The following is a 26,244-nucleotide window of genomic DNA, read 5'->3' on the forward strand; positions in this document are numbered from 1 at the left end:
ATGTTGCAGCACTTCTTTTTGGTGGTAATCTAAACCTACTTAAATGTGTATATAGTACAGATGTATTGGGACAAAATGGATTGTTATAGTACAATGCGCTTTCCTGTTCCGTTGTTAAAGGGAAACAGTAAGGATATGTCTTTTACAATAATCGTCTTACAGAGACATCTTACTAATATTGTGCATTACATTTTTGTCTTGCTATTCACTACCTACCCAAATTCCAACAGCCAATTTTAGTGTATTTTGTTTCATGGGATTGTGTACTGCAAGACAACCTAACCGTGCTAGAAACGGGACCGCCAGTCTTGTAAGTTAAGGACATTTGTCCTTGGGATTTCGATGGACTCGGGAAAACTCCAAGATGTAGAATGGGTGTTTTAATGTTAAGGCAGAACTGTACATGTATTTAATAAACCGTGATAATAACAAAATGATGACAACCAAAAACACAGACACAAAAATCTTCTTTTCCATGGTAACCCAGCACTTGGGAAAGCATAGAAATGGTGAAGCGTGAACAAAAAAAAATTGAATATTGAAAACGGTTTATCTTTACAGAGTTAACTTTAGCAAACCCTAAGCATTGTTTTTACTTGACTTACGTTTATTTTGTACGAGCGTGAAACAATTGTTCCCCCCCCCCAAATATAATAATATTTAGTCCTTGGTAAAAAGTATAAACATTTCATTGAGTACAAGAGCTGAACTACATGTACACATAGCATAGGCTTTGGAGTACTTTTCAACCTATTTGATCACAATTTTTCAGATTTTTCCAAGGGCAAAACAAAATAAAAAATCAGACCAAAGTAGGAAGAATATCATGCCTGTATATTGGTGTCCAACCCCCCTCCCCTCCCATGAGAGCAAATTCCAGGTTTCTGTCAGGTTGTATTTTTGTTATAAAGTTATTCTGTTTTTCGTTTTTTTCAAATCTAGAAATCCCGACGATGATATGCACCGGGGTCGAAGAAGGACGTGACGACGACACGATTGGCAAACTTCCTGCCTGACAATCCCTGCTGCGCAGCCTGAGACTCCATAGTGTTGCTGAACTCCACAAAAATCTGTAAGATTTAAAAAAAATAATAATAATAATTATGCTGAAAGGAGAGGAGAAAACCATAAGTGATGTGCAAATTGATTGGGAGCCAGTTGAGTTCTTCTTGTCAAATAGGTGTAATATGTTGAGATTGAGGTGTTCAGTAGTAGAGCTGCCCAGCAGTGCTTTAACCTCGTTTTATTTTTTAGAAAGTTCTCCATCAGAAAGTCCAGTGAGAATAGAATTGCAGAACCAGAGTAAAATACCAAATGGTCAGACACTAGGAGGGTTTTAAAACTGTTTGTTTTTACCTTTCCACATCCAGGAATGTCCATGCCCTCAATGGGTCTCGGTATCTCGATACTGCGGACTGCGCCGTACTTTCCACATTCGTCACGAACATCATCAAGAATGTCTAAACAGAAATTTAATACAAAATAAACACCTTTTAGACAACAGGACAGAAAATATTCAAAACTGCGGGCTTGAAAGTTTACAGAGGCAAGGAAGGCGATTGCCTCCGTGCCCCCTTCGTGCCCTTGAAATGCAACAGTATAAATTTACAATAGGGTGCCCTTTACCAAGGAGAAAATGCCTTTGTGCTCTTTCCCTTTCGAAACTGACGCATACAGGCTTGAAAACCCCAAAAGCAGTGGTGTGAATGTCACTGCACAAAAATGAAAGATAAATGACCTCAACATTCCAGTGCAGAGTTTGCCCTGCCAATTCAAATGCAAGGTGACCCAAATTACTATTTTGATTTTATTTTAAGAGAGTTTGTTTGTATCGGCGGATTTCTATTTTATGAAACCGTGGAAGAGTTGCATGCCTGTATAAAAGTTAGACGTTGACCTTTAGTGACCTACCTTCGTATTCATCATCATCCTTGAGGTCATCTGGGGTCACCATATTCATGAGACACAGGATCTCAGTCTGTGGACCGGCTGTACCAGGAAGGTTCAATCCAGGGATGTTCAGCTGCACAGCCTGAGCAGCCTTGGATAAGACAATAATACACACGGAGATTAGAATATGAAATGTTGTATGATACAAAAAACAAAAAGGTTTTCGGCAACATCATGTTAATTTTTGTTAAAGCAATCGCACACTTTTGGTAAACAGTATTGTCCAAAGGCCCACACTTTGCGTATCACAACTTCTATACAAAATAACAAACCTGTGAAAATTTAGGCTCAATCGAATCATCGGAGTCGGGAGAAAATAACGGGAAAACCCACCCTTGTTTTAGCATGTTTCGCCGTGTCATGACATGTGTTTAAAATAAATCTGTTATTCTCGATCTCGAGAACTGATTATTGTTGTAATGTTTTCTCAAAAAGTAAAGCATTTCATGGAATAATATTTCAAGGGAAGTCTTTCACCATTACCTTCTGTAAACCCTGTAAGTTATTTGTAAATTTTTGAAATTTTAATTTTTGTTCTGTTCAGAAAGTGTCCAATGGCTTTAGTATCTCTCTGGTGAAATGTAGTTAGTCACTGATATTTAATTTTTTGGGGTTTAAATGTTCACAGATTCGCACCCAACTTACATGGTGGTCAGGATTCAAAAACTTGCTTTGAAATGCAATAGTTTTTGAGAAATGAGTAAAACAATTACTTGTCATCTCACTTGTCAAAAACTCAAGCGCTCGTGTGAGAGGAGTGAATGACATAGCAACTTGCCCGACATCCTCTGCTTAACAAGTTCAACAGGGACGAACATGTAGACTTGGACTAGCTTTGTGTAGCGAGCACCATGCATTCACTCAGGGCGTCAAACAATGTTGTCCTGGTGTGGACAGGGACAACAGGCGGGACAACAGGCACTGGAATCACCATACTAATTCACTCTTTACCTGGGATTATTGTGTCAGAGTTTCCCTATACTCTATTTTGAAAGAGAAGACTTACCATATTCTGAGCAGTGGCATTCTTGGCTCCCACGCTAGCTCGTTGGACGATCAACTTCTTCTCTCCCAACTGCATGCCATTCAGACCCTCAATAGCCTACATTAGGAGCAGAACAAAACCACTATCTTAGATTGGTAAACAGGGATCGTGTTTTTGTAATACACTTTTGACGATTATTTCCCCCTGCAGCGGCCACTGTGCGAACAACTATCCATACCAAATTTCATAGCTCTGAATGAAGTATGCTTACTTATGATTGGGAAAAAAGTGGTTAGGATTAACATTGCAGGACATAAAAACACTTAATAAAACTATTGGGAACTATGGCTGTCTTTAAATGCCATGGTAGGTCATCGGGCAGCATGCTGTTTGTTCCGAGCACTCGCGCTTCCACTTATGGTAAAGGGGCCTTTTCTAACAGGGCCAAACCGTACATGGGGCCGATTTCAGAAAAAGGTACGTTTACAAATCTTAACTGCAACTCAATCAAAGTTGCATAGTAAAGTGCAACGTCACAATACAAATCACTATGGCGATACTGATTAGTTATCTTACGATACATCTTAGTGCTGTTGTGAAAACGAGCCCAGAAACACCAAGACAAGCCACTTCTTTATTCCAGGTTCTTTTACGTGCATTACCTGATTACACCTACAGCTTAAGGACCTACAGCTTTACATCCAATCCGAAGGACACACAAGACCAAGCCCTGGTTTTGAACATTCACTCTGCTCCCAACACCACTTGAACTCAAGTCCAGTGAATTAGATCATTCCGAAAAACACTCTAGTCAAGTTAAACGTTTTAGGCTAGAAGACCAGCAGCAGATTTTATGAAACGCAAGGATTAATCCTATTTTGAGTTAGGACGAGTAACCCGACCTAACTTAGAACGGGTTCAATGCATCCCATATATGTAACTTAACACGTCCAAAGTCCTGGGATAAAGGTTAGGAAGAGTTTAGTGAAATCGACGGCGGAGATGATTCTGAAAGTCAACTCATAAACTATTATAACAAATAGCTTAAATAGTTCCAGGTGTGGCCCAGCGGAGGAGATAATGCTGAAATTCACTCATATACTAGTACAACAAAAGCTTAAATAGTTCCCGACCTGATCAGTGACTTCAGTCTTGACGTACTCGCAGAAGGCATAACCCTTGGACATAGAGGTGGCACTGTCCTTCACCAAGTTGAACGCCTTCAGAGTCCCAAAGGACGACAGCAACTCCTTCACCTGTTGATATCAGAAAGGGAAGGAATGGACAGACTTGGGTAAGTCTAGGTTCTGATGTGAGATCTGTTGAAATGATCGATACCTCTCCCAATGGCAGACATTTTACAAATATTTAACAAAACTTTGGGATTGTTCTTCATTTTGGACCCTTAAAAATTCTGGCACTCTTTTTAAACGCAAAGAAACAAATCAACAGTGAACGTAAAATTATACTGCGTCGATTCCAGTGTATTTAACAAGCTTTAGATTGTTCTCCAAACCGCATTACATCAATTGAAATAAAATATAAGCATTTTTCCTCCAACATCAGAAAAACTGAGATCAAACTGTTCAATTTTTTTACGTACAAGTTTCTCTTTTTAAAATTTGAGTTGCACCGATGTTTTCATACAAAACGAAAGATATGCTCTTCATTTCAATGTACTGCTACATTATTTCTGTCAATACTTTTCAGATAAGGCCGAAAAAGACTGAATTTCAGAAGCCCTTTGGACTTATTATATATTCAAACGGAGGTCACGCATGAAACACCACACCAACCCATGCAGATAAAACTGGGCAAAAGCTCATTAAAATGCATGGGTTGCGGGTAGACTGCAGTAGAAAGTGAAAAGTACAACAATCCCATCATCTTGTTAAAATGAACAAAGTATAAACCAAAAACTGTCACAAAGGGTTCAAACTCTATAATTCGTCCCATCAATTCATGCCAATCTTTGTTTGATTAAATTGAATTAATCTAAGTCCTCTATAAATGTTAAAACAATATCAAGTTTTAACACCTTCTTAAATGAATGTATAACTCTCTTAACTTTGTTTCCAAATACAAGGCCAGGCTCAATTAACAAAAAATAGATTTGACCTGGTCGTGAGAAAAGGTCAAATCTATTTTTAACTTCTACTCTTTTAAATCAATGGATGCCCAGTACAATGAATAAAGCCTAACTACAATGAGTATTGTTCTGTCATTTCTTCGTCTACAGGGTTGATCTGACTCAGACGACGCGGGACAGTCCAGGCATTTCTTGCATGCATTTTGCTACCTGTCAGTCTACCGCACGTTGTTTACCATCCACGATCATAAAATTACCCTCTAGCTGTCGGAGAAAAGAGACAGCCTGCACGGGTACTGACATAACTTGCCTTTGTGTGGTTTCCTTCATCATGCTTTATTACCAGCAGACTAGGGGGGCTGACATTGTGTTATGTTGCCGAACCAAAGCAATGAGCGAATGCAAGTGCGTACGAAATGTTTAAAACTTGGCCCCTCTAGCTGGGGATTAAAGACGTTGGGAAAGAACGGGGAAGAACAAAAAAGAGAGAACGGTAAGTGACAATGTACTTTATGACATTTTTATTCTTACTCTTTGTATTTAAATAAAGCTCTAAATGCAAACAGGAGTTGATTTTTTTGTTTATCCTTCACAATGCGACTTTCACAATTGGTAGAAAAATGACGAATACCACAACTTTAAAGTCTTGACATCTCATTGACAAAATTTCAAAAGAAAATCTTTTTGCAAGTAGAAATCGGAACTCACTTCTGTGGTATTTACATTACAGAATGGCTGCAATTCTTACCTTAGTTTAAATGGATTAGCAGAGGTGCATTTAGCCAAAAAATCTAAAATATCTGCAAAGAAATTCTCTAGGAAAGAATTTGGGGAAAGAAATTTTGGGAAGAACTTTGCAAGTTCTTTTTATAACAGACCTAATGCTGGAATCAAAAGAAGGAAACAAAAAATGGGGGGAAAAAACCGTAGACAGACTGATGGAAGTCTACTCGCTCGCAGCCAGATAATCTGAATAGGGGGAAAAATTGTCTCTTGCCGAAGATGTTTTGTTTTTCCTGTAAGCTGGAAAGGTTCGCTGTGAAAGGAAGTCTGCAATACAGCTCGGGGAAACATTTGAAAAATGTGAAGATTCCTGAAAAAAAAAACTTGCTTGCATGCGCCTTGGTTTCCCCTTATTCTAGACCTGGAACCTCCCAGATGTTGAACAGTTTCTGTGCATCAACAGAAATAAAAAACTACAAGTTTGAACGCAATTTGGGGAACTTCTTTCTCTCTTTGATGAATGCTTTACACCTTCCAAGAATTGTTTTTAATTCAGTGAGATTTTGAGGAAATCCTGAAATCATGAACAGTCCAGAGAAAGACTTGCCTGACAGCTTGATAAAAGAAGGACAGCTTGATAAAAGAAGAGGACTCTTGTTTTGAAGACGATCATGGGGGGGGGGGCAATGCATAACCAAATCCAAGAATTTCACCTACTTCAGATTACATGTTGTACTTTTGTCTGGTTGTTTATGAAATCAATCCGATGTTGATATCTAAAGAATAACTCCACTGACAGGTTTGACAATAACTCATAAATCTTTTGTGTTCAAACTGATATGGAAATTTTTACTTCTTCTTGTAAGGAAAAAAAGTTCTTTTCACAAACAAACGATACTTATCAACCCATTTCCTCTGAACTATAATATTTTTAATTTTGAGACCCTTGTTTTGGCTATAACCAAGAATGAATTTCATGAGAAGTACAACAAGCCTGGGTTTAGATGGAAAATAAATAGGCATGAGCTATAGGCAGAGAAGACAGCAACTGGGTTTGCAGTCAAGCGCTATGATGTACTGCTGGATCGATTGCCGGTTACACTCACTGTCCGCTATAAACAAACTTTGTTTAATGGACGATGCGACGAACTGCAGCTGATTTCACAGATCTCTTGTGTTATTGGTGCACAACATATGCATTAAGTTTTAAATATTGCGCAAGCGGACCTTTGAAGCTGCGTAAGAATTTGTTAAATCGTCAGCTGGTCTGATAACAACACCAACTACCTGTCCACTTGTATCCCTCCCACAACTACCTCAAACCAACCAACATGCCCCCTGGTTCCCCACTCTTTCCACTTGTCTCAAGGGGTCCTCCACCGAACCCAAGGCCCAAAACCCCCAAGCAGAACCCCCAGCCGATCCCACTATACATTGGTTTCCCCTAGCTACCCAAAATTCTCCCCATCAGACCAAACTTTTCAACCTGATACCTGATGCTTTTCCCAAACCTCAGCTTAGGCTCCATCTGTGGCTGCAGGCTTTACTTGAAATTCGGAAACAACGTAAAATAAATTCACTGCTCCAGAATTGACAACAAAGCCCAAGCTGGAGCTGAACCCAAGGTTCGGGAAAAGGTCACTTTGCCTAGCTAGCTCAGATGGAAAGAAACCAGCATGGTACTCTAAGAGATCAGGTTCTGCTCCATTGGGCATTCTTCGCTCACCAAAATTAAAGGAACATGTTGCCTAGGATCGGACGATTTGGTCTATAAAAAGCATTTTGTAACCGGTTGTTATAAAATGCATATGGTTAGAAAGATGTTTTAAAAGTAGAATTCTATGATCCACACAACATTGCCTCGAAATTACAGGGTTTTCCTTTTACTAGGCGAATTAACACGGTTGGCCATTTATGGGAGTCAAAAATTTGACTCGCATTAGCCTTGCTCAAGGCAGTCCAATTATTCACTCCGAAAAAAGACCGTCGCTGTTATTAAAACCCATGCGTATTCACTGTGTGTAACATCGCACGACACGATATGCCCCCGTACACTATCCGCATGCGTCGGCCGTCAGCCTTGTAGGGTCTGTGTTGAAGCCACTGACCTTATTACTATAATAAGCGAAGAGTTCCCACGGTCAGCTCATTACCATAATGCCTGCGAAAGACGAGACATGTTTATCACCACCACGGATGCTCATCGAGCATGATAGGGTCCAAAGGTCATGATAAGGGAAGTGCGTGATTGGACGTCAAAATGAATATTCATTTGCCTCAAATCCTGTATTGTCTGATAGGTCTGACGAAAAATATACATATTCATGGGCTGCATACTAGCATATCCGAGAGCCCCCCCATTTTTTTCCACTAGTGGAAAATTTGTCATGAAATACATTAAACCCGGAAGTTGCAGACCCGACAAGGCTGTCGACCTGACGGCCTCCGCATGCGGTTAGTGGTACGAGTGCGGATGACTTGTGCGCACAGTAGTGGTACGATGTGACAGTGTGTATACGGGTGGGTTTACAGCGGCGTCTTTTTGGAGCGAATAATGCGACTGCCTTGAGCAAGGCTAGACTCCCATAAATGGCCGACCGTTTTAGTCGACGATGTAAAAGGATAACCGCGCAATTTCGAGGCATGGTTGTGTGGATCATTGTATTCTACTTTTACAACATCTTTCCACCCATATGCATTTCATAACAAACGGTTGCAAACGCTTTTCAAAGACCAACTTGACCGATCCAAGGCAACGTGTTCCTTTAATATTGTTACGATCCGCATCAGGGCAAAGGAAAATCCAACTTTTGGTTGTTTTTATCATATGACAGAAACTTCAAAGAAAATATGGATCTCGATGTAACATCAAAAGTACCCTTCTAATAATGCCTTGTATATATATATCTATAAGGGAAAATAGAACAGAAGGAAAACACTTTTTCTCTTGCAGTTTTGCGCTGAACGTCAAACCTACCTGCGAGTTGTGAAAACTGAGAGAGAGAAAGACATAGAGAGAATCCAGAACAAAAACCAACAAAAAAACATCTCTATAAATGCACCACTTTACCCCCCAGGTAGCCAAGTATTCCTTCAGGGTTTTTTTTTTAGATTGGAGCCCCTTTTTTTGGTGCACAAAATGTTTTATTCTTGAGGAACCTTAGACTTGAGTATTTCTCTGAATGATATGCTGGGGAGATGTCTTCGTCAGGAAACAAAACGAGCTTAACCGTTTCAGTCTAAGTAAATGTACATTTCTGTCATGATTCAAGAACAGGTTTTATTTCCCCTTCTTAATCCCACAAGTTTTCCTGCCAGTATGACCAATCCTTCCTTTGCCTATTAATCTCACTCCGAGAATTTGTTTTCTTCATTTTAGGTCAATTTTTTTTTTGCAGAGTTGAAAGATATTTGAAAGAAAAAAAAAAACAAAAAACAAATATCCTCCTTGTGGTTTTCTGCTTTGACCACTCTCGGTTGTCCTGCCTTACCTGATCATCAGTCAAATAATTGGGTAGACCGCCAATGAAGATCTTGTGTGGTGAGTCCTGCACCACGGTAGAGACAACACCTGTTGTGATGAAGGGGGAAAAAAACAAAAAACAATGACACTATTTGCAGGCCTGGGTTTCCCGTTGTTCTAGTCCAAGCACCTCTTATAGGGCCACTGATTTTCCGCGATCGCGGAAAACGGACGGAATTCGCGGAATCCGCCCTTTGAAACGGAAAACGGGATTTCAGAAAATTTGATTTTTTTTTTTTCTTTTTTTTTTTCTTGACGCCAAAACTATTGAAATTGCATTCTTTATTAAGATTCTTTTTGTTAAACTAAAAAGGCATCAGAAATCAGACCATTAAAAAGTACGAGATCGTAACCGTGGATCATTCTGTTCTACTTCACACCATCCTCAATGTTTACACACATGATGTACACACGTTGTTAACATGGTTAAGCGAAGGGCATTATTCGCGGCACGTTTTAAACATTTTTTTGTTCACCCAAATTGCATTTTCTCCCTCTCTTTTACCAACAATAATACACAAACTAGCTTACCTATGATCTATAAGAACACATACAATGTTTTTTCATCTCGGAAAGGTCTAAAATAAAACCGTAAACTGTCAACATTCTGTCGCCAAAGCGAAAACAAATGGCTGACATTTTGTTTGTGGATGGAGAATGGTCACGTCCATAGACTTGTTCCCAAGTCTTTGATCATGCTGAAACAGCGCCCTCTTGTGGATACACTCCTGTCATTAGCCTACAATGTGGCTGATGCAGAGAATCAACTGCAGTTTTAGACTTGGAATCAAGTCTATCACATCATGTGCATTGATACTCAGTGCAACCTTTTTAGAACAGCAGTATACAAAATAATCCACAATTATAAAAAAAAGTATTTTTTTGAAATTTGTCAGTTCAAATGAACATTTTACGAAGTCAACAGTGCAACTTATCTCAAATTGATTTTTATAAGTGTGTCCCTGGGTATTAAACAACCTTTTATCTAATTAAAAAAACATGAAACGGATTTTTTTGTGCCTGAAACGGAATTCATGTTTTTGCCAAACGGAATTTGCACTTTTCTGAAACGGAAAATCAGTGGCCCTACTCTTAGATGTTACAACTCGGGAGGATTACCAGAAATACAAAACTACAGGTTTGACATAGTAAGGACTGTTTCGTTCTCCTAATGATTGCAATGAAGGGAAACAAAAATACATAAACATTAATTGCTGGCCTGGGTTTCCCTTGTTTCAGAGACCTAGAACCTCCTAGATAAAACAACTGGGGAGGTTTACCTACACTTTGCGACACCAGAAATACAAAACTACAGGTTTGGACACAGTGTGGACCATTTCATTCTCTTTCGGTGAATGAGATGGAGGGGAAACAAAAAACCATAAACATTATTTGCTTGCCTGGGTTTCTTGTTCTAGCCCTAGCCCTACCAGATGTAACAACTCGGACACCAGAAATACACAACTACAGGTTTGGACATAATACTGACAAATTCTTTCTCACTTTGGTGATTGCTTTGCTTCTTTTCGAGATCTTGAGAAAATCCTAAAAATCAGGAAACAATCCTGAGAAATTAACATGCCTGCAGTATATCAAGGCTTGAATTTGGGCGTAAAATCCACAAGACTAGAGGACTTGTAGCTCAGAACCTTTTCTTACATGGTTGTATCATCTATACTGTTTTATTTAAACAGAGAAAACAGAGAAAACTTCTGTTTTATGGGTGACACCAGGCCTCAAACTTCATCATTTTTAGGGCAAGACCACTTTGGCCTTGGAGCAAGCCAAATTTTTGGGGGTACCAAGGCCAGTAGATTGGGCACCAAGGCCAAAAATGAAATCTAAAAAAGGGCACCAAGGCCATTAATAAACTATGAGTTGTTAATCAAAATAACACCATAGTGCATTAGTTATCCTGAAAGTTTAACAGTAAAAAACAACAAATCCAATAAAAAGTAGGTTAAAATGCAAAAATACAAAATGATAACACACATTTAAAACTTCAAACTTAGTGGTTCAAAAGCCATCTATATGGAATACACACCTGGAACATGCATAGAGGGCGTCTCAGGTACTCCCGGCATTGGTTGATAATCCTTGGGTCGTCGAATCTTCAGGCATTGGTTCTGGTACATGATCCCGTCAAACGCCATGGCTTGGGTCGTCTCATCAATGGAGCGGAACTAAACATTGATAGAATCAAAATCAAAATCAAAAGTTTTTAAAGACACTTGACACTATTGGTAATTGTCAAAGACCAGTCTTCTCAGTATATGCATAGTATATGCATAAAATAACAAACCTGTGAAAATTTGAGCTCAATCAGTCGTCGAAGTTGTGAGATATTAATGAAAGAAAAAAACACCCTTGTTGCAGCATGGTCACACGAAGTTGTGTGCTTTCCGATGCTTGATTTCGGGGCCTCAAATTCTAAATCTGAGGTCTCCTAATCAAATTTGTGGAAAATTACTTCTTTATCAAAAACCATATTCCTTCAGAGGGAGCCGTTTCCCACCATGTTTTACACTATCAACCTCTCCCCATTACTTGTAATCAAGAAAGGTTTTATGATAATAATTATTTTGAGTAATTACCAATAGTGTCCACTGCCTTTAATCACAAAAGTTTTTGTGATGTTAAGGGATACTTTATCAGAGACCAGAGTGCAATTCCATGGCTCTGCTAACCGTAAGCAAAAACTCAGAAGCAGAAAATTACATGTTCATAAGCGTATTTCACAGGTTAGAAGGGAATTTTTTGCCTGTGCGCAGGCGTACTCCGCATTCTAGGCATTCTTCGCAATTTGGCGCTTGCACAGTTTGCGCAGCAATTTGGCGCTTGCACAGTTAGCGAGAATAGTTGCCGTCAGCGAAGAATTCGTCAGTAAGCACAGCCATGAAATTTTTCCCAGGTTGGCTAAATCTTACCTCAAGGAAAGCGAAGTTCTTGTCGTGGTTGACCTGCACAGCTAGGACCGGCTTCCCAGGGGTCTGACCAATTCCCAACTCCAGCATCTTTGCATTGAAGAAGTCCACCATTTGCTCCTGTAAAGTAGAATATGAGACACATAGTGTTAACCAGAGGGATATCTGGGTGTCTTTTGGACACACTGTTCTATCTGTCATTTACATGTTAAGGTATCTCTCTCTCTCTCTCTCTCTCTCTCTCTCTAGAAGACGTGGGCATTTGCCAGTGGTCTCCTACTTAAGTTTTACAATACAATACAATAGATCCTTTGCACAATGCGGAACTGGCCGCCATGACAGGGGCCAAAGAAGCACTCGTGGGAGTGCCGGTACACATATTTTGCATGACTATGTCATGACTGTGTGAACAACGAGTGACACTTGGAGCAAGTTCGAGCGAGGCACTATAGTCGACCATTGGTGGATTTTGCCGGGTTACCTATGCAGCCAATAAACCCTGGGTACCAGGCAAAATTCACCAATGGTCGACTATAGTACCTCACTCAAACTTGCTCATTGTGAAACTTGCTGATCAATTGGAGGCACTATGACGAGCATGCCTGCATAGAAGAGGATCCACGACAGATCCTCAGAAAGAATATAGTTCCACGCTTTTCTAGTCCATTCAAGCCACCCCCCCCCCCTCCACCTGAGAGATTTTCTTTTCTACCGCAGCCAAAATCTCACCTCGGTTACCCCAAAGGGGATGTTCCCTACATAGAGTCGGCGTGCCTGTCGAGTCATCTGATTGGCCACGATGGGCATAGCGGATGCAGGCTGCTGAGGCATCATCATGGGCTGAGGGGCGACGGGCATCGGGGGCATATTGGGCATGTTGGCCATGTTGGGCGGAGACAACGGTACAGCAGGTGTAGAAGTATCTGGACCTGAGGGGGCAAAACAGATAACATCTCGATTCAGAAAGACTGTCTTATAAGCTGAACAGGACGGAGGTCAGCAACAACATTTTTTAACATCTTAAAGCATCATACATGGGTGTACGACAAACAACTTAAATCAAATTTCTTTTATCCCAAAGAGCAAAGAAAATCTTACATCCTTGCATTTTCTTGTACTGCTGAGGAGTGATGTTCTCAAAGCCCACTGGAGGAACATCCCAGTACTTGTAAGGCTTGCGTCGACGTCTTTGTGGTGGTGGTGATCGACTGAGAACATAAAATAAGAAATCAGGCTTAGCATTTATAGGAATTATATCAAATAGTAAACCAAACAGGAGACTGACTGGGTAAGTTTTAAATTATTTGGGGTTGAACAAAGGAATGGTAAGACATTGGTTTCAAGGAACAGTCAATGAACCCTCAGACTGCCACACAGAATCATACAAAGCCCTGGGTGCATGTGTTACTACATTGCTTGTGCACTATGAACTTAGTGTCAACAGTTTTCTGAAGAATTTTGCAAGTCTCATACGTTTTTGAATATTTAAACCTATTAAAGTGTGCAAGTTTGTTTCCTTCACACTAAAGCAATGTATCGGTACCTACTTGGTACCTACCGTGGCAGGGTTCGAAATTAGCGGTCGCCCGGTCGCCAAATGCGAGTGAAAATAGCGGCGGGCGACTGAAAACCCTTTCTCACTAGCCCGCCGAGCGAGTCAAATAATTATTCCTTGTCACATATAAATGAGGGTTCAGTGGCAAAATCCCACAGAAAACTTTTACTAAAGCTTTTAAATTAGTAAGTTTGACAATTCTAGATACTTGCTAGATTTAATTTTGCCGTGATCGGGACCGGAATTGCTGTCGTTCATTTCAGAAAACACGTACAATTAACTGAAAACACGATGCACAAACCACATGGTGCCGAATATCCTCACAGTACACGGTCGCCCACTGGTCCATGGATGCATTATGCACAGCACATACAAAACACACACACAGTCGTCCAAAGTCCATTGTGACCAACACTCTGCACGCTGTGATTGGCCGTTCATTGCTGTTGATAATTCCATATTCATGATGTTCTTGACTATGACTTCAATGCAGTACACGTTCACGAACAGAGTAAAGAAATGCCGCACGTTGTGCACAGGCATGAGAATGGAGTTTCAGAAAAAAGAAGGAAAAGTATTTGGTAAAAAAAAAGAGACGAAATTGCGATGGCGAAGCCTGCGAGCACAAAGCGCGAAGCCCTTACGGCGTGGGGTCCGGGGCCCGCTTTAGGGCCCCGGAAATGTTTTAGGTTGTAGATGCTCTCTGGTGCATTCTAGGCCCTTTAAGAGACATTTTGATTCATTAAATTTATCTGGAATGGTAAAACAAAATGCAGTACATCACTATCTGTCCAATGTTTCAGTTCCTTAAAAATGTAATAAAAGTTCAAACAATTTTGAATTCTTACAAGGGCTTTGTTTTTATTACGGTTACCAATACTCAAAGTCAAGTAATGACACATACATTTAATATTGATTCACCACAGTTTGTAACTTCAAGCAATTTACACTATTGGTAATAAACATCTTGAAAAGAGTTGGGAAAAAATAACAAAAGAAAAAGAAAAACACTCATTTTTTAATATTTATGGTCTCCTTCCTGGTGCCTTGTTCTTTGAAAGAGCTTCCAAAGCCTTCTTTCGGGCAATCCTTCTCTGCTTTGCCTCGAAGGCCAACCTGCCAACCCTATCAGCAATAGCGGCCTGTCTCTTGAAGGCAGCCTTTGTTGCCGCAGGAGTCGCAACTTTCTTTTTCTTTTTTGCTGCAAGCACAGCCTTGTAGGCAGCAGCTGCACCACGCATGTTGTGAGTTAGATGGGGAGATGTTTTAAATGCAGTCAATGCATTCTTATTTCTAGCCAGCATATGGTATTTGACAGTTTGGATGGAGGAAAAGGTAGGTATGTTCATCCTGCAAGATTTAGGGTCCAGGATATGCCCCATATGCGTTTGTGCTCACTCTTGGTTGTGTGTTTCTGCAACGCAGTCCAGCCAGAGCTTCCATATCTGATCGTGGCTTGGCAACATGTACAAAATGCATCGCCAGCTTGATTAAGCTTGCGAAAACAATCGCCGACTAAATGCTGGTCAGGAGATCCAGGAAACAAAACTTTGCCGCACCAGCTCCAATTCCATTTATTCTTTATCGTTTTGTCAATTTCCTTGACATCAACAGCGGCATCACGTTGCACAAACGCTACGCTGAGTGCCATTTTGACTCAGCGACAGCGGAAAATGTCTGCCATGTGCATGCCGCTGGTTGTGCAACAACATGTGTAGCAAATAGACTCGCACAAGTCGCAGTTAGTTATTTTGTTCAACACTAGCATTGTGATACACATCGTGCACGCCAACCACACACATAAAACACACAGAGGACTTGTTCTTCACAGTCTACAGGATGTAGTGAGAATTTGGCTGACTGCACAGTGCCCCGCGTGTATGAAAGATTGTATTTTACGTATCACGTCTTGACAAATTCTCCATACATGCGCATTTCGGTGACGTAAACAGTGAGGATCCGAATATAAGAAACACTTCGACGTCTTTTTGTGTACACATATTAAACACGGACGACACGAGAAAGCGCACTTCCTTTCCATCCGGCATCAATGAATTAAATATGCATTTTCTCGGGAAATTTTCACAATATTTTTCAACATTTGACCTTAACCCACCTGGACCTACCCCCCAAATTTTATATCAAATTCACATTGAACTCGGAGACCACATATTTTGAAGTGAAAAATCCGGAAATCCAGAAAAATCCGGAAGATTCTCATGCCTGTGTGCATAATGACTGCAGACTGTGCACAATGTACAGCCTTGGACAACCAATAACATGGACAACTTTTGCCAACAGAGGGCGTTGCAAGGCAAAGTTCATTGAATTATTTCTCGATGTGCGTTATTGACTGATCGTTGATTCATGAAGATTTTGTTGCAAACGGAGTTCAAAACATGTTCAAATCAACTGACCCCCTAACCACGAAGTCATTAAAGTTGTTGTTGATGGAAAAGGGATAGTTTAAGGTAAAAATTCAGATATAAAATCCTTTAAAAAAGCAATTTTAAGGGCTTCACTTTGTTTTTGTTTTTTTGTTTTTTTGGTTTTGAAAATATTGTGTAAAATTACATGCGGGCTAGTGAAAAAACCTGCGGGCGATCGAGAATTTCTGTTAGTGTTAAGGCCGGTTTATAGTCAGTTGTGCGATAGAAATGTTGACGTGTGACACAGTTTATAGTAATCGCTGAGGCCTACAAAGTTATAGGTCACAGTTCTGTGTATTTTTTGATTGCGCGTAAAGATTTCCATTGACCTTTACTTTTAGTAACAGGCCTGGAACTTCATCTTTAAAGACACTGGACACTATTGGTAATAGTCAAAGACCAGTCTTCTCACTTGGTGTATCTCAACATATGCATAAAATAACAAACCTGTGGAAATGTGAACTGAATCAGTCGTCAAAGTTGCGAAATGATAGTGAAAGAAAATTAACCCGTCACACGAAGTGTGTGCTTTCATATGCTTGATTTTGAGACCTCAAATTCTAAATCTCAAAAACTACATTACTTAAGAGGGAGCAGTTTCTCACAATGTTTTATACTATCAAATAGCTCAAGAAAGGTTTTATACTAATAAATATTTTGAGTAATTATCAATGAAGTCCACTGCCCTTAACGAGGGCGAGGCTATTTTCATTTTGCAAAAGGAACTCCCACCTCAAGATCTTATAAAGACTATGAGAAACTTTTGAAAAGGAACCAAGCCAAGACCCATTGTTTGAAATATTTGTTTACTAAAGGCCATGCCCAAGTTGGCAGCTACAGATAAGTTGCCGCGTCATCATACGTTGAAGCACATCCCTAGCAACACCCAAAGCAACAGTCAGATCCGTAGCCGCAGCCCTCAATAAGCCAATAGCGAGTTGGATTTGAATAATGACTGGTACAATGACTCGCTAAGTTACGATGCACCGCTTACATGTGAATTTCTCAGAATATCGAGACAGTTGCTACGCCACATGAGTAGGGGCAAGCTTTTGCGTAGTTACGGAAAAGACGGTGAACACCCGTACACAATTCTGAATGGATCTGTTAGCACAATGGTACCTGGGTTTGCTCATCTTGGAAGTTGCTAAACAAAAGCTTGCCCCTTATCATGTGGCGTAGCAACTGTCTCGATAGTCTGAGGAATTCAAATTAAGGGTCCATTGTTACTAAGCAAGTCATTGTAACCAGACATTTTTCAAATTTAACTCGCAAATTGCTTATTCAGATGCAGCCTACTCACCCAAGACCTTTGACCAAATCAAGACCTTAAAACCTACCTTGGTTGACGTCTATTCTTCCTGTCACGGTCTCGACTCTTGCTCCTGCTGCGCCTTCTTCTTTCTCTACTACGACTCCGACTCCTGCTGCGCCTCTCTCTGCTTCGACTTCTTCTCCTTCGCTCTGTACCTAAACAACAGAACCCCCAAAATCCATTTAGATAAGACCTGTTGAGTTGATCCAGTAACAAGTGTCTCTGCTTTCCACACACTTTGAACCTCGTACTAATTTGGAATTTCTGCACCGTTTCTGGATTTCCCATTTGTTTCTGGATTTCTATGTCGTTTTTACTGGGTCACTTACAGCCCTGATACTTCAGCTTCTACGGGGCAACCGGGCAAGGCAGTTTTGCCTTGACTTTTTGTTAAAATTTAGGACAGCAAGGCAATTTTCAAAAATTTCACAGGGCATCAAGGCAATCCTCAAAAGTTGCGAAAGGCACGCCTGCAATTTGAAAAAAAATTGAGATGCCAGTGAAAAACAGTTCTTCCAATTTTTCCACTTCAATCGATTGCCTCATATACCCAAGGATATGCACTAACAACTAACCCACAGAAAAAGAAAGCATTCATCTAACTAAACAAAACAAACAAACTAAAGAACAAATCTTACAATACACAATAAAATAATATTTTTATTCATTCGGCTACTATTGGTCATGCACGTTGTGTAGTTTTTCGTAGAGACGCTAAAATTCCCACGTGACTGCTCCATTTTGACACGATGTTGACAGAATGAATACATGTACATATCCATGCGGTGCGCGACGACTATGCTGTGCATGATGTATGTTACATGTAAGCTTGGGCGATATCACGATATTATCGAATATCGCGATATTAATTTGGAAACGATTTCGATATCGGATGAATTTCGTTTTAATCGAAATATCGATAAATCGCGATATCGATTAAATATCGCGATGTATTTGCTAGCTGAGACATCTCGCACCCCATAGGTTTGGAGTAAAACCAGAAGAATTTGTCATTAGAACACCTCTCTTTTGCTATGACTGTCTCTTCTACAACTTTCACTTGGAGTTTGAAGACTGATGATGTCAAATTTAATTAATCGCGATTATATCGAATATCGCGATATATTGTCGGCGATATATCGTGAATAAAATAAATCGATATCGCCCAAGCTTAGTCTATGTACATGTATGCATGCATCGTGGAGGAGCATGTGCAGACACTTCAAGTCATTGTCTCAAGTCGTGTGTTGCTGGTTCGCGTAATTTTACCAACAGAGGGCGTTTAATCTCACGCTATGGCATTGTTCCGAACTGCCCTCTAGCATTCAATGTTTCTTGTATTTTTTTGTCGCACGCAAAGAACAAAACTAGCGAGCTTGAACCTGGATATCGTTAAATATAATTTTTTTTCGGGAGGAAGGGCACGGCGGCAATGATGAGAAAAGGGCACTGCAATCATTGCCGTGACAAATTGGGTTTTTGAAGGGCATTGCGGCAATTGTTAGGGGCAATGACGCCAATTGCCATCGTTGCTGTCGTGAAGTATCAGGACCAAATTAAATAAGGAAACGTATTCAATGTAACATTTACCTGCGAGAAAATGAAAACGTAAAAATCGGGTTTACAAAATAAAGATACTTTTAAAATATTTATAAACAATATTGCATTATTGGTAGAAGATGTTGCCCTTGGCGGACATTAAATTATTACAAATAATAACATTTCAAATTAAAAAGGACATTTATTTATATAATTAAACAAAATGACAATTTATTAAGTATATATTTTGCATCTCAACAAGCATTAACTTAATAAGGAAATACACATTACTGAAGGTACGCAGCCGATGGTAACTAGGCACCCGGCCGTCCACAGTGACAATTGTGGTTACGTACCCAGCCCACAGAGACAAATTTGGTTACGGTACGAAGTGTCCCGAAGGTACGAAGTGTCCTGGACCTGGGTACGAAGTGTCCATTCAGAGTCAGACAATGTTGGCAAACACTAGTTTATAATTGCTCCATGCAAACACAAACGACGGGAGAGTAAAAATAATAAGGCAAAAACTCAAAAGAACAAAGCAAAGCAAAGGGGTAGAAATAGAGTTGAATTGGGATCGAGATGACTTGGACTTGGTTGGGATTGAGATGACTTGAGACTGAGAGACTTGGGACCGAGATGACTCGACCTGTGCCGAGTTGACCGGGCTGCCGGGCGAGTCGGTCACCACGGAAAATCAGAAAAAAACTTTCATCGGCGTTTAATTCGGCTAAAATCGATGTAATTACCTCTTATTTACAACACTATTGTTAACGATTATAGCACTACTTACTCTTCCTATCATCTTCGTCTGTCCCAGGCATTTTTATTTGATTAGTTCTTTTGTTTATAAATGAAATAAAAGTATTTTTTAGGCAGCTTCCATTACATTCGGACTGCACAATCCGTCGCACGCTAGATCCACACTGGTAGTCGGCAGTTGTGTACCTCTTCTGCACTTACTTTCAAATGAATTCAAAGAGGCTGCTGATTACCAGGGAAGCTTTACAAAAAAATAATAAACAAAAGAGGGCGCTAGTTAGATTCTGCACCACACACCGCCCGCTCACACCAAACTCTAGCCTGCGTGCTAAATTATTTTTCGAAATCTCCCATCCTCTTGAAAACCAATCAAATTTACTAAGGTTTAGATTTCTAAGGCTTAGAAAAATACACTGTAAAAGACAGTGGCCAACAACCCCAAGTCCCCCAACAAATTAATAATTATTTGAAGCACAGAACCCCAAGATTGTGGAAATTTCTCATACAGAATTTATTGCATTACCCCAAAAGGTCATTATTTAAAAGAATTTGAGTTTATATACAAACCTTAATCTGCGAGTTTGTATCAGCTTCCGGGCGCTTGATGGTGTTTTGTTTGCCTTTTTACTTTTTAGTAGAAACAAGCAACTTTTTGTTAGCATCAATTTCTCACCCGATATCTGTGATTGACTTGTGCTAAGGCTGACTATTTTGACATTCAAAATAAAAAAAATGTGAATTTAAGTTTTCGATTGCGTGCTTTCTAGAATAAAACTTTGAACTACAAACAGGACAAACTGAACTCTTCCTTGTATCCGGCAATTATTTTTGTGTTGGGTCAAGAACTAATTATATCTTTACAAATTTGATTTGGGGTTGAAGAGAGAATAATGACTAGAACGGGATGTGAACCACCTCCAGATTAACGAGTCTGCTGGCGCTCTATCATTTATAAACGCGCTATGTCCATTTGTTTGCGGTCTCCCTGATAAAAATTAGACCACTTTGCTCAGCAAAAAGTTTTTATGCAGATGTTTGCAGATTTTTGCAGATTTTTGCTGAGCATGGTGGTACAACATCGGCATGTTTCTCCTTCATCCTACGGGCATAAAAAGTGAATCTCGTGTGTTAGACCCTACATTTTGTACCAAAACTCTCTCTAAAGAACAAACTCTGGCAGGTAGATACACATAAGGTGATACCACGTAAAAATTATAGCATGCATAGTTTGCCTGTCAAAATTAGTGTCTCTGGATGTTTGCCCAGTATTGGCAGCGACACGTGTATTCGGCATTGAACAAACTTCCTACGTTTAAAATTTTATGCACAGCGCCCTCAAAGTACCAATTTATTTAGTCGATTAGTTTCTAATCGCTGGTTTTCTTCTAAGTTATGTCACTAGAATAGCGGGGGCCACTGAAAATCTAAATAATTGATTTCTACAGATATATAACAGTCTAGTCTGGCACCCAGGAACCGCTGTTTCCGGGTACGAAAGATTGGGCGACGTGGCGGTGCTGCGGCAACGATTCTTTCCGGGAAGATAGCAGCTGCAATCGTCATGCTCCGCCCCGCCGTGTCCCGGTCATAAATTTCCAAGTTTTGTTTTATCTTTAGAAATCACCGCGCTGGTGTTCGACCCTTGAACCGTGAAGAAATTTCAGGTCATTAATTTGGCTTGAAAGTTGCAGGTAGCCATCATATTTACATACGAGACCGAAAAAGAACTCACCCGAGGAGAGAACATGTCAAACGTTGGCTGGATCGTGAAGTCGACAGACACTGCTCGATCCCCTTCCTCCAATCTTTTGACGTCTGTTTCATCGAGGGGGAACCGGACCAGCTCACCCTGGCCGTGTGTCGGTGTACTGCGGGGCAAACCAAAGGTCGTCATAGGTGTAGTAATGTTTTTGATACTAGTTCTTGTATTTCTACTCCTCCCAAGTTCTAAACATGGTCGTGCTAGTGGACTGCTTATTACAGAGGACGTAGACGGAATATTCGCCATGTCAAGTGCTGCGTACAATAGAACTTACCCAATCACCAATCCTGAGAGAACATTAGACGGTAAGCGTTTTCGCATCGGACTAATTTCAGATTTGGATCAGAGTTCAAAATCGACGACGAAAGATAATACATGGATTGGTTATTTCTTGAAAGGATATCTCACCATAAACAATTACTACGATCATGTTAGTATAACGCTCGACAGCGAACCTGCGGTGTTGAAGTCGCAACTATCGCAGGGAGGTAGGGGGATGGAGTTGTCCGAGTTGGTGACGTTCAACGGGAAGCTGTATTCAGTGGATGATCGTACGGGTGTCGTCTACGAAGTAATTGGTGATACCGTGGTGCCATGGTTAATTCTCTCTGATGGAAATGGAAAAATTACAAAGGGTGAGGACTCAGGAGGGCTAGTTGCGATAACGGTAGTTGCAATAACGTAACCCTCCTCCCGACGGCCGCCAGTACGTTATCGCAACTACGATAACGGAACCCTCCGCCCAACGGCCGCAAGGAGGGCTACGTTATTGCAACTACAGGAGGGCCAACAAAAGGGATATTTTGGGGAAGAATGCTGAATCTGACCACGATCTAACTATCTGAGTCTGACCGCCACTTTGTACTCCTATTTCCTAGAACTATGAGGTTTGTTCGGCTATCAAAGACAATAGCCAAACAAACCTTGTAGTTCTAGGAGGAGCCAGTTTGTTTTCATAATGATTGACCAAAACCAAGATCTTTTTTATTAATAATGCCCTGGAAGGTATCTGTTTCGTTTTGGTCACAACAACTAAAAATCCCTGGTGCATACTTCACGTTCCTGCGAATGCTGTTTTCAAAGCCAATGTTTCGCAGGAGGAGTTGAGCACTAAATGCAAGTGTGAGAGAAAACTTAAGTTTATTAAATGTTACTTTATTATTAATAAATAATAATAAATTATGATTTATTATTACTGTTATGTTCTGTTGTACATGATTGCAGATAAACAATTTTGTTTGCACCAAAACACACAAAAAATCCCCTAAAGTACCCTGCAAATGTACCAGGGCACAATTCTTATAATTATAGAGCTGCTTTTATTTATAAGCAGACGGTGATGTTTAACATCATTCCAAAGCAAAAATGAGCAGGATGTGAACCTCATTCTGGTAAGGAATCATGGTTTTGTTTTGCTTGGCTTTTTTATGCTTCGGCAGCTCTATGAAATAGGGCCCAAGAATCATCATTTTTTCTAAAATTTCAAATTAATATTTGATCATTGAACAATCTTAACTCACCGATCATTTTGGACTGTTGAAGCACATTGCTTTTTGCTAAATCAATAGCTTAAAGTAGCTGATATTAAAGATTCAATGGAAAATTTCCACCGCTTGTCTTTTAAATTTTTTGACAGGGTTTAAAGGTGAATGGATGGCCGTGAAGGACCAGAAATTGTTTGTAGGCGGACTTGGTAAGGAATGGACGACGACAGATGGGGAGCTTGTCAACCTGAACCCCCAATGGGTGAAATTGATCAGCTTCCAGGGTGGTGTCGCCCACTTAAGCTGGGTCAAGAAGTACAACGCCATGAGAGATGCTGCAGGTGTACCATGGCCAGGTGAGAGAATGGGATTGTTTGAGAACAAATAATACTGAAGCCCAGTTCATACTTCATGCGAATGCGAAGCGCATTTGATGTGAATTTTACGTCACAACCCTCCTTTCGCAGCGATATTTGCAGGTGAGTAGTGCAGAGTTGAACTGCTGCGAATTATTCGTTGCGAATTTGTGGCGTCAACATTCGCTTCGCATTCGCATTCGCAGGAAGTATGAACCGGGCTTAGGTAGCATGTACTAAAAACCTTAAGTATGATAAAAAAAGCATCTTGATTACTTGAAGGCTGGTGACGGGTGATACATAAGCCATAGGCTCTGGTCAGTGTTCTGTTGGCTGTCCTATGTAGGCGAAACATGTGCACTAAGCACCAGTGTTCTGTAGGCTCTGGTTTAGTGTTCATTAGGTCCTAGGCACCAGTGTTCAGTTGATAGGCTACCCTATGCACTGTGCTCTGTAGCCCAACATGGGCACTAGGTTCCAGTGTCCTGTAGGCTCTGGGCACTAGTGTTCTGTTGGCCCCCAGGCACCAGTGTTCTCTTGGCCCCAGGCACCAGTGTTCTGTTGGTCCCCAGGCACCAGTGTTCTGTTGGCCCCCAGGCACCAGTGTTCTGTTGGCCCCCAGGCACCAGTGTTCAGTAGGCCCCCATGCACCAGTGTTCTATTGGTCCCCAGTGTTCGGTAGGCCCCAGACACCAGTGTTCCATAAGCTCTAGGCACCAGTTTTCCATTGACTCTGAGTACCAGTGTGCAGTAGGCCCTAGGCACCTGTGTTCTATAGGTCCTACTGTGTTTGGTTGGTTGGCTGCCCTATGCTTTGTAGGCCCAACATAGGCACTAGGTACCATTGTTCCATAGGCTCCGGGCAGCAGTGTTCATTAGTCTCAAGTGTTCTGTAGGTCCTACCGTGTTACACAGGCCTTGGGCACCTTTGTATTTTGTGTCATGCACTTAACAAGACAAAAATAGAACACAAGACCTTCACTTGTGCAAGTCTAATTGCTTTCTCCTGCACTCCTTTTACAAGGAGGGCGAAAATAGCGCTCCTTAAAATTGGAAGTGGATTTTATTTAAAAAAAAAAAAAAAAAAAATTGGTAGTTTGATTTGTACTGTTAAGCCTAAATGAAGTGTAGTTTTATTGCCCTTTCAAAAACAGGTTATAGGCCTGCATTATTATTGTGGATTGACATATACCAGCATAACATGCGGAAGTGGAAAATGCTCTAACTAATATAGGTACCAGTACAATTCTGAGACTATTTATTGAATCTCTTCCTTACTTCCTGTCCTTCTTGTATTGATACTTTCAGGCTACATGATCCACGAATCTGGGGTGTGGAGTGACATCCACAAGCGTTGGTTTTTTCTCCCCCGTCGAGCGAGTAAAGAGCGTTACACGGAGGCGGACGACGAACACAGAGCCACTAACCTCCTGATAACCTGCGACGACAACTTCAAGGAGGTCCACGTCAATAAAATCGGTGTCTTGAATAATATTCGCGGCTATTCATCCTTTAAGTTCATCCCGGGTACTAAAGATACGGTTATAGTGGCGCTTAAAACTGAGGAGGACCGTGGAAATATAGCAACGTATATTACTGCTTTTGATATTTATGGAAAGATTCTTGTCGCGGATACAAAATTTGCTGATTTAAAATACGAGGGTATTGAGTTTATATAGTGGTGGTAGTGTAGAATATTTTTAATAGAACTAGAGGTGCAAATTTGTTATTGTTGGAAAGTGTAAGACAAGACGTAGACAATCTTTCGAGCTTTCTTATGAAGGTGTTTTATTTCCTTTGTCCGAACCCCTTTGCTTCTGTTGCTTAGCTAATCTTTATCTTTAAACTGTGAGGAGGCTTCCATATCAAGGGTAATTTGAAATGATAAAACAGTGGGCACAACATTGGTAAGATTGGAATTATGAATGTACACAGATTTTCACATAACTGACATGGTGTGCAAATGGCCATAGAGTAGTGGAAAACTTCCTCTGAAATAGTTTTATTTGAAATGCTACAGTTTTTGAGAAAGTAAAACAATATTAACGGCGTTAGTTTTGATTTTGAGAGTTCAAAACCAGATGTGAAAAACCTAGTTATCAAGGGGGGCTTTCACAGGTCTGATATTTTATGTATTATGTTGGGTCCCCTAAAGTGCAGACACTGGTCTTTGAACATTCAAAATGTTGTCTCAGGCTTAATACGTGCGTATAAGAAGATTCACAGAATTTGCATCAAAGCTGCAAATTTAACCACTAAAAATGGTACAGAACAATGGAAGGGAGTCTGGGTGATTGTAGGTACAAGCTGCACCGGTTACAACTAAAAATGGTCCCGACCAATGCCAAGGGTTGTGTTACAGACGGTTTTCAGTAAAAATGCACAAAGCAAAATCTATTCAATTTCTCCCGTACCGAGGATGTTGCAAATGGAAATACTATAAAATATAGGTATAAAATATATATATATTTTTTTACCACATGTAGTTGTAATAGCTCAATAATATGTATTTATTACCAGTCAAATATTCAGTAGCTTATCCAACAGCGGAAAAGATTAACTCTGCAATTTGGGGTAGGTGCATCTCATTATTGACTTCACACTCAACTGTATTTAAAGCCATTGGACCCTTCCGGTACAGACAAAAAAAAAAAAGAAGTTCACAGATTTACAAATAACTTACAGGGTTTACAGAAGGTAGTGGTGAAATACTTCTCTTGAAATATTATTCCATGAAATGCTTTACTTTTTGAGAAAACAGTAAAACAATAATCAATTCTCGTTAACGAGAATTACGGATTTATTTTAAACACATGTTATGACTCGGCGAAACGCGCGGATACAAGAG

At 40.4% G+C, this 26,244-nt stretch overlaps 2 protein-coding genes across 2 annotated transcripts; one reads left to right on the top strand and one right to left on the bottom strand.

Annotated features, from left to right (window-relative positions):
- Positions 1-208: 208 nt before the first annotated feature.
- Positions 209-19,856, bottom strand: LOC117292300 (splicing factor U2AF 50 kDa subunit-like). Its single transcript, XM_033774310.1, has 12 exons — positions 19,826-19,856; positions 17,519-17,648; positions 13,293-13,402; positions 12,924-13,123; positions 12,198-12,314; positions 11,315-11,453; positions 9,239-9,318; positions 4,069-4,191; positions 2,957-3,052; positions 1,912-2,041; positions 1,357-1,460; positions 209-1,070 (listed from the first exon to the last, which is right to left on the bottom strand). Exons 1-12 carry the CDS (start codon positions 19,854-19,856, stop codon positions 939-941), a joined length of 1,392 nt encoding a protein of 463 aa, XP_033630201.1. The 3' UTR covers positions 209-938.
- Positions 19,857-21,326: 1,470 nt separating this feature from the next.
- On the top strand, positions 21,327-26,080 carry LOC117293052 (soluble calcium-activated nucleotidase 1-like). Its single transcript, XM_033775266.1, has 3 exons — positions 21,327-22,191; positions 23,193-23,396; positions 24,705-26,080. Exons 1-3 carry the CDS (start codon positions 21,540-21,542, stop codon positions 25,073-25,075), a joined length of 1,227 nt encoding a protein of 408 aa, XP_033631157.1. The 5' UTR covers positions 21,327-21,539; the 3' UTR covers positions 25,076-26,080.
- Positions 26,081-26,244: the final 164 nt, after the last annotated feature.

This window comes from Asterias rubens, chromosome 7 (genome assembly GCF_902459465.1).
Source record: "Asterias rubens chromosome 7, eAstRub1.3, whole genome shotgun sequence".
NCBI classification, from domain to species: domain Eukaryota; kingdom Metazoa; phylum Echinodermata; class Asteroidea; order Forcipulatida; family Asteriidae; genus Asterias; species Asterias rubens.